This window comes from Zea mays, chromosome 7 (assembly GCF_902167145.1).
Source record: "Zea mays cultivar B73 chromosome 7, Zm-B73-REFERENCE-NAM-5.0, whole genome shotgun sequence".
Classification (NCBI taxonomy): domain Eukaryota; kingdom Viridiplantae; phylum Streptophyta; class Magnoliopsida; order Poales; family Poaceae; genus Zea; species Zea mays.
The window spans coordinates 102,621,524-102,630,559 of record NC_050102.1 but is presented as its reverse complement, the minus strand read 5'-3'; the positions used below and the strand labels follow the sequence as shown (position 1 = coordinate 102,630,559).

Here is a 9,036-nt window from a genome sequence, read left to right as displayed (position 1 = left end):
TTGTAGGTTTATGCATCCGGGGGCTCAAGTTGGATCATTGATAGCGGATGCACAAACTGTAACATCACAGATGTTTATATTCTGCTCGACAACGAGTATGGACTTAAGCACGAAATATCAGTGGATAAAACAGATGTTAAATTCTAATTATTTTCGTTATCGCGATTTTTAGCTATCGCATCTGTTTCGTTTGTCGCGAGCGCGACGTCTTTTTTTATTTCTATCTGTCCGAGCTCTTCCGAAGTTTTCGTGCTGTCGGAACATATTTGTTCTAAAAATCGATGCGTCCGATGATTATTTAAAATTCATCTCTCGCGCGAATACGACTTCGAAAGCCTGACTTACTCGGATGCTTTTATCAAGCTCAAATTCTAATATTCTGAAATTCCTTTTACTAAATAAAATATCCTCTTATGACATTCACCACGATTTAGTTTTTATATTGTTTTTCTTGCTATCGACTTTATCTAATTGCGCTAAGAATTGCACATATTCATTTGCCCACTGCTCTCTCTCTGAAATTTTTTTCCCTAGCCGCACTCTCCCTGCTCGCGCTGGGATATTTTCCTGAAGCAGCTACCGTCCTTATCTCCATGATATTTCCAGCCGAGCTCCCTGATTTTTGTCACAGCCGTCTTCCTCCCTTATCCTCGCCGCCGCCCTGGTCTTCAAAAAATCTGCCGCGCCGCTTCAGCTCTGGATAAAATCCCGCCGGTGCTGCCCAGCCGCTCCTTCCCCAGCGCAGACCGCTCCTTCTCCCTCCTCTACGCAGTGCCGCGTCCACCTCCATCTTTGCCGGCTGGAGCTCCCTGGTGCTTGCTCCTCTGCAGTACGGAGCTCCTCCCTGAAGCTTCTATCCCCTGCCATGGCGCTTCGCTTCCCCTGCGGCATTCTCCTTTCTCTAATCTCCCTGCTCGCCGGCAGCAACATCCAGCCGCGCAGCTCTTGACTCGCCGGCCGAGCTCTCTGCTCCTCCCTCTGTTCGCTCGCGTGAAGCCGCGCCTCTGCGCTCGCCCAGTCTTCGCGCGGCAGCTTTCCCCTGCCGGTGCCTAGCCCTGCGGCCCTCCTCTATCCTCCCGAGCTTCTGCACAGCCAGCGCGCTCGAGCCCCTCTCAGCCATGGTCGTTCCTCTGTGCTTGGGTTCAAGCTTCTGCGCGCCCTCCTCCCTCAGGGCGACGCTCCGGCTCCTGCTCGCTCTGCTCGCTTGGCTGACTCGCGCGCATCCCTGGCTCGCCTGGTTCATCGCGCGCACGCCCAGCGCCCTGGATTCCCTGGCCGTCGCAGCCGAGGTCCTCCCCATGGTGGCTTCCTCTGCCACGCCCAGCTCCCTCTGCTCCATGCGCGCGAGCTCGCCGTCTCTGCTCGCTGCGCGCGCGCTCTGCATCCATGGCGGTCCCCAGCTCCCTCTGCCGGCCGTCGTCGAGCCCTCTGCACACGTACGCCGCGCCCAGCTCCAGCGCTTGTTCCCTGCTCCTATGGCGGCCGAGCTCTCCGGTGCCGCGCGTTGAGCTCCCGGCCGTCGCTCAACTCGTCGGCGTGTGTCCTACTCCTTACGCGCCGTGTGCCGGAAAGTCCCTGCTTGCAAGCTATCTGTTGGCCTCGCGCGAAGCTCTCTGTTCATCGTCATCGCTCGATCGCTGCGTGTCGTGTGTCGCACATCTTAGGTCCTCGTCGTTGGGTTTCGTGCGTGCTCGCGTTTACCGTCGAGTCGTCGAACCCGTCATCCTCTGTTCAAACCCCACCTCACCAGCTCGCTTCAAACACCACCAGCTCGCTTCAAACACGATCTCGTCGTCAAGCTTCGCTTTAGCCTTAGCTCGTCGGTCACGCTCGCCAGATGTTCGATCAAGGACTTCAGCTGAAGGCCGTCGTCGTTCAAGCAACTACCAAATCGAGTTGTGATGTGGTGAGCTGATTCGCTATTTTTACTATCGGTTTTATGATCGTAAAATAAGACACTATGTATACGTATACGATTAAATTAGAAATACCAGCAAAGCAAGGTGTGCTTCGAGAAGTTTAGGCTGTCTCCTGTAAAGGGTCCTGTCCTCTAAATATAGAGGACTGTCAGGTCCCCTACGGCTCCAGCAAGGGACTCTATAGCGTCCTCTAAATTTTAGAGGATGTGGCAGGCACTCTAAATGTGGAGGGCTCCGGGAGTGCGCTATCCACGCTGCTCGTCCACCAGCCGCCGCGAGGAAACTTCCGCGTCCTCCTACCCCGCGCTGGCGACTGCATCTTCCGGGGCCGAGCCCTCGATCCAGCGCGCTTCGCCGCCGGCATCGAGGCAGGAGGGCGAGAAGCGGCCGTGCGGAGGCGGGTCTGTCGGCGTAGAGCTCGCACCCCTTCGAACCGAGGCCGCGCGACCCACCGCAACCCAAGATCCAAGCCAGCTTCCCCCTGTTCGTCGCCGGAGAGTCGCCATCGGCAAAAGGCTTCGTCGTCCACCGACTTCGTCGAAGGCAGCCGACAAAAGGAAGAGAAGCTCCTCGCCGCCGTCGTCTTCGTCTTCGATTCGGTCCACCGAGCCAGATCCGCAAAGAGCGAGGTACGAACTACACAAATCCTTTTTTGTTTAGTACTGAATCATTACCGTATTTTATTGTTCGGATTTGGGGGCATGGATTAGGGTTTGTGGGATGTTTAGGGTTTACGATCTGGAGCATTCTAAATAATGCGCTTCAATTTCATGCATCAATGGCTTATTGTTGTATCCGGATGCTTAAATTTAGACCGGTTTTGGGGGATCCATTTCGGGTTTGGGGGGTTGTTCGTCCCCGATGATTCGGTTCTGTCCAGATTCAAATTACTCAACATTAATTTTGTATGCGACCATGGTAACCTAATCTGCAAATTTATAACAGGTTCACATAGATGCAATGTACATTGATTAAGGGTTCATTTCAACTGTGTACTCATAGTTTCGAATCCCTTCGATTGAGTACTTTGTATAAGATACGTAAATTGTAGTCAGTGTTAACTAATTCAACACTGTGTTTGATGTAGCCATGGATTCGGAGAACGAAAAGCTCCGTAAAGCACTGGCTACTCTGCTCAGAGTTGTTCAAAAGCGTAGTTGTGACATCGTTGATGTCGTCAAATCAGCCTTCCAGCCTTTCAACTCACCTTTGGTCGACGAATTGAACCGAGCACTAGTTGAGATTGACGACCTCGCCAAGGATCTTGAAGACGTAGCAGTGCAAACTCAGTGGGAGGTAGAAAATATGGCTAACAGTCAAGTGAAAGAACATCCACATCAAGAGGAAGCAGTAGAGGACCTTCTCATACAAGATGGTTCAGAAGACGACCTACTGATAGACGAAGAGTCACCAATTAACTATGAAGACCTTGTGGGCTACGACGATGGTCGTGACTACTCAACCGACGACACATATCCGTACTAGTGTTCTAGGTTTAACTTCAGTAGAAGTATTGTAGCATGTTCAGGTCTATGTTCAGGTGTACTTGTCGGTTGGTATGATCATGCTTTTGGGGGAGTTTAATGTTCTGGTCTATGTAAACTGAATCCGGTTCAGTTACTACAATAATTATTGTGTTTTGTTGGACTCTGTTTGCCTTACTTTATACCATGTTACATGATGACTACATGCTCATTTGTATCATGTTTGATCTGCCTCTATTGCATAGAATGGGGAGTGATTGGAACCAGGTGATGTCTCAATATGGAAGCTTCCTTAGCCAGATTGACGAGCAGCCTATTGGAACACAACATTCTGAATTTCCAGTTGATGGGCAACCCGAGGGCTCAAGAACACCAGCTGTTACTAAAAAGCCAACTCAAAGAACTAAGCTAGCAAACTTCACTGCTGAAGAGGACACAAGGGTATGCCATGCATGGCTTGCTGTTAGTTGCGATCCCATTATTAACACAGGGCAGAAACGTCAAGGATTTTGGAGTAGGATTACTCAAGCATACAACTCAAGACGAGGAACATTGCCAGAAAGGTCCACAAAATCTTTGATGAGTAGATGGGATACTATCAAAACACATTGTTCCACTTTTGCTGGATACATGATGGCAGTCCTCCGACAGAATCCTAGTGGACTCAGTGACGCAGACAAGGTACATCTTTCATGTAACATTTTCACATCACTATTTAGAGGATTGTTAGTATGTTCCTGTTGTAACCATTTGTTATATGTGGCAGACATCACTGGCAGCTTCTAGGTTTGCAGCAATTGAGAAGAAGCCTTTCCACTTTTTACACTGTTGGGCCATTCTTAAGGACCAACCAAAATGGATGGACAACCACATGGGTCAACAACATCAGCAAGCCAACGCTAATCCCACACATTCTAACACTGTCGATTTGGATGCAGAAGAATCTGTACCATCAAGCTTCACATCCAAGAGGCCACTTGGTCGAGATTCTTCTAAGGAAAAGGCAAAGAGGACTAAATCTGTGGACACATCTTCATCAGATTCTGAGTTTATGACACGCATGGGAGATCTTTCTTTGGAGCGCCTGTCAGTGTACAAAACAGCTGTTACAACTGAGGAAAAGAAGTTGGATTCAATGAACAGAAATGAGGGGCAGAAATTGCTCCTTGAAAAGAAGAAGTTGAACCTAGAGAAATTAAGGCTTGAAAGGCAGAAACTAAAGGAGGACAAGGAAGAGGAGATAATGATCTTAAGCATGGATTTGAGCAAATGTAACCCTCTACTCCGCCAGTACTATGAAGCCAAGCAACAAGAGATACTGGCAAGGGTTACTGGGTCTACTTCATCTGGCCAGTGAAGGTTCCTTACTTAATATGTTTGTTTGTCATTTATGAATGAGGCGTACTCGGACTTGTTTCTGTGAGCTTGCTGTCGTCAGACCCTAATCTGGTTTGTACCAGATTTTTTTAGGTCGTCTTTGAACTATTTGTTTTCAAGTATTTGTTTTGAACTATTTGTCATGGTTTGTACCTGAATGTTTTACTATATGTGTTGAACTATTTGGTTTGATGAACTGTGAGCTTCGTGCAGTTATTGCTTTGAAGTTTTTGTTGAACATGTGGTTGCATGACAGTAGTACTCCTTGTTATTGAATTGAAACAGCAGCATGACACTACGACACTTCGACTCTAAGACACATAGTACACACACTTCATAAGAACAGACATGACACTAAAACAAACAGTAGAACAATGTAAAGTAAACAAAGACAGTTCGACAGTAGATAAGAACAGCCATGACAGAACTTGTTTCATTGCCTCCTATGCAACTCCGGATCCATGTCGCGCCTAGTGATGGTGTATCAGATCTACCTGTAGCTGAGTATATTTGTTGCGGTCTTTCAGTTGGTTGTACCTTTGATTGACGAAGTCGTTGCGTTCTTCCATTGAACCTTGAGTTGTGTCTGCCAGCACTCCGATGTTTTCAAAGGTTGTGTTCAAAGACAATGGACCTTCGTCTTCTACTATCATGTTGTGCAATATTATGCATGTTTTCATGATGTCCCCAATGTGTTCAGGACTCCAACCGTATGCAGGTCCACGGACCACACCCCATCTCTTCTGGAGTACACCGAAAGCTCGTTCTATATCTTTTCGAGCAGACTCTTGAATTGTTGCAAAGTGTTGGGTTCTAACGTCGTAGGGGTTACGGATTGTCTTGACAAATGCGGGCCAGTCAGGGTAAATCCCGTCCGCTAGGTAATATCCCATATTGTACATGTGACCATTCACAATGAATGAAACTGGAGGTGTGTCACCGCTCAGATGCCTTTCGAAAAGGTTTGAACGGTGAAGAACATTAATGTCGTTGCAACTACCTGGCAGACCAAAATATGCATGCCATATCCACAGGTCATACGACGCAACAGCTTCCAAGATCATGGTAGGATGTTTACCACGCCCTGTAAACATCCCCTTCCATGAACTTGGGCAGTTACACCACTCCCAATGCATGCAATCAACACTACCAAGCATACCAGGAAACCCACGTGACTCGCCAACTTGGAGAAGGCGTGCGATATCTTCTGCATTTGGTGCACAGAGATAATACGGAGCAAACGCGGTTTGGACGGCCGTGCAAAAGTGTTTCAATGCCTCATGAGCAGTAGATTCCCCAATACGTACGTATTCGTCAACGACATCAGCCAGAATACCGTAAGCAAGGATTCGAACAGCAGCAACAACTTTCTGTAGAGCAGAAAGACCAATCTCACCCGCACAATTTGGACGCTGAATAAAATAAGGATCCACTTGTTGCACAACATCAACAAGGCGCTCAAAGACATGGCGACACATGCGGAACCTACCATACAATTCATCTGTCATAATAGGGGTCATGAAGTTTTGTACATGGTAAAAAGAATGTGTTAATTGTAAATACCTCCTACGAAATTGAGCATCCGTGTACATCGGGTTCGCTCCAAAGTAGTCCGCTCGGATTCTTGCATCGCCGCTCATGTGATCACGATGAATCCTAACACGCCCTGGAATCGAACCACCATGACGACGCTCATTGCGTGCACGTCGCCTCCTATTGACCATGTGCCTCGCCAACTGCAACTCTTCTTCTTCCTCTTCCATTTCTTCCATCAACCGCACAAGAAAATTGTTTTCTAAGTAGGGATTCATGGTTGTGGAGTTTGTAAAGGCAAGGTTGAGTGAAGTATGGAAGGCTCGCTTGGTATTTATAAACCAAGTACGCTTCGGATAGAAGCCATGCGCTTGTCGTGCAAGGGAAGCTAGGCTATGGCTTCTCGAAGAAGAGTACTGGCTTACGGTGCAAGCTTGTCCATTTGAAAACATATTTTGCGAACGATATTATATTATGTAGCGTCAAATGAGAAGAAAACATATTTCGATTTTATTACTTTCAAAATTAATAAATACAATTTTTACGTATCATTTATGTAGCGTCAAATGAGAAGAAAACAAAGAAAAATGAAAAAGAAATGGAAAATGTGAATCTGTTAACACTGTAGCTTTAGGGGACGGAATTTAGAGGACGCTGCTGGAGACGGAGAATATATAGAGGACAAAATCTTTTAGAGTGTTCTGTAAAGGACAGAGAATATTCCTTTAGGGGACGAAATTTAGGGGACGATGCTGGAGACAGTCTTAGTTGCAGAATATATTCGAACTAGTTCTATTTTGTAGAATATAGTATTTCGGTGACACGTAGGTTAAATTTAGTATTTTAAAATGTCTAGACAATAATATTGTTAGTATTACTATTGACGAATTATAATTGTTTGATAAAATTAAATTGGTTCTTGGGAAGCAAGGTGGTATAATTTATAAAGCGGTGGATGAATTTAGCATTTAACCAATTAGCTAATGAGTTGTGTTTAGGCTGATTATGTTTAATGTGTTGTTTGTGATGTTTGCGTTAGGTTCGTTTAATCTAGAAAACCGTGATTATTGCGCTTAGTCGTACGCTGATAACTAGTGTTTTCCGTAGAAAATAGTACAACGCCTCGCCGCTAGGTGTTTAATTCACCGTCGTGTAGCCTTATTTAGGTTTGTGATATTCTTGTTTATATGCATCCATGTGCATTATGCAAATCATTTAGGTACGTTGATTAACCACGAGATGCGAAGAACTTGAGTCAAGTCGACCCCAAGCGTGGACTACTCTGCATGGTGAAGCTGATGGACCAACCTGAAGATGGTTAAATCAAGCGAATGTTCGGTTGAGGGATACTCGTCAAGCGGACGTCATCTAACAAACACTAACATAGTGTTTATTCCAGGCAAGCCCCGGTGCATGCAACCCCTTCCTTGTGTTTTTAAATAATTTTTGCACACTTTAAGTCTAGTGAAATGTGCATTAGGTTTATAGGAGTTGTTTCGAAACCCTTTGATGCATTGCCTTCCTTGATATCCATACCTTTATTAGATACTTCTGGTGAAGTATCAAAATATGATTTACAAAAATGCTTAGCCCTGCTCAGATCTTGTGGATAGAGGTTGTCTTTTGCGTTAAGGCCTTGCTCAGGGGTTATCCTGAGGAAAGATGGCTTCTACCTGCAAGAATATTTTCATTGAGAGCGTGGCGGGATCTTACTGCAAAGTTCCCTTTGATGCTATTTTCATCCTAAGGAATACAAACAATCCTAAGGGTGGAAGTACTTAAATCGGGACTTGGGCTAGGAACAAGTGATGTTCTACCTAGGTTGATTAAGGATTGGATGCGTATGTTGGCCTACTGACCGAGGACCCTTTTACTGGTCACATGCCTCGTCATGGGTAAGCCTTGCCTCGGGTAGACTAAGGCCAGAATAAGATAACACAGAATGGGCGTGGAGCGGTGGCGAGAGTAGCGTGTACCCTCCGTGGCAAGAGGCTGGACGGTGGTGTATCTGTGCTCTCGGTTCGCGTGAACCTGATCTGGTCTTAAGAACCCCGGTGGCGGGTTGACATATGCAAGCATTAAGTGCTACATATGTCGTGTGATTGGAGATCCTCAGCTGAGTATAATCGATTCGGATCGCCGTAACTTCGCGGACATGAAGACTTGGTCACTGACCTGCAACCTAAGTCAGGATGTGAACCTCATGAATAAAAAATGATGTTGTATTGATGAGATGGTGAAAGTAGACCATATGCAAACAGAGTCTATTAATATTTAATCTGGCGTTAAAATATTGAAAGTAAGGACTCACTTTAGTAAGCTATTTCTACAAAAGTATTTAAGTTGATTTTTGCTAAAGCCTCTCCTTGATTCCCAAATCCAGCATACCCTTGAGAGTCTTTTCCTTAGTCGGGTAAGACTTGCTGAGTAATTCCATACTCAGAGTTTTATTCCCTGTTGTTTTTCATGTTTTAATTTTGTGCTGCTGTTGATGGTGTTAAGTGCCGGTGGGCTCGGCCTTCTTATAAGTCTAAGTACTTCTTCTATACTTTTTATTGAGGATGGTCACTTGAGCTAGCATATATTTCAAACTTATACTTTTGTAATCACTCCGATAAAATAATGTAAAATTTTTATAACCTGTAAAATTTGGTAATAAGATTTCCGCTGCAAAAATGTTGTGTGTGTGTGATTTGTGTTACTTAATCCCGCGGTTCTGGTTG

The 9,036-nt window shown here is 45.8% G+C and overlaps 2 protein-coding genes across 2 annotated transcripts; both read left to right on the top strand.

Annotated features, from left to right (window-relative positions):
• Positions 1-533: 533 nt before the first annotated feature.
• LOC100192521 (uncharacterized) lies at positions 534-2,749 on the top strand. Its single transcript, NM_001369622.1, has 2 exons — positions 534-1,906; positions 2,133-2,749. The coding sequence occupies exon 1, from the start codon at positions 1,387-1,389 to the stop codon at positions 1,900-1,902; it is 516 nt and encodes a 171-aa protein (NP_001356551.1). The 5' UTR covers positions 534-1,386; the 3' UTR covers positions 1,903-1,906; positions 2,133-2,749.
• Positions 1,911-4,911, top strand: LOC114574130 (uncharacterized). Its single transcript, NM_001369627.1, has 3 exons — positions 1,911-2,548; positions 3,007-4,084; positions 4,170-4,911. Exons 2-3 carry the CDS (start codon positions 3,590-3,592, stop codon positions 4,758-4,760), a joined length of 1,086 nt encoding a protein of 361 aa, NP_001356556.1. The 5' UTR covers positions 1,911-2,548; positions 3,007-3,589; the 3' UTR covers positions 4,761-4,911.
• Positions 4,912-9,036: the final 4,125 nt, after the last annotated feature.

Bases quoted from the DNA above. Each gene is read 5' to 3' on its own strand.
- LOC114574130 (NM_001369627.1), top strand. From the start codon at position 3,590: ATGTTACATGATGACTACATGCTCATTTGTATCATGTTTGATCTGCCT. The intron at 4,085-4,169 runs GTACATCTTTCA...TATATGTGGCAG, and splicing joins GACTCAGTGACGCAGACAAG to ACATCACTGGCAGCTTCTAG.
- LOC100192521 (NM_001369622.1), top strand. From the start codon at position 1,387: ATGGCGGTCCCCAGCTCCCTCTGCCGGCCGTCGTCGAGCCCTCTGCAC.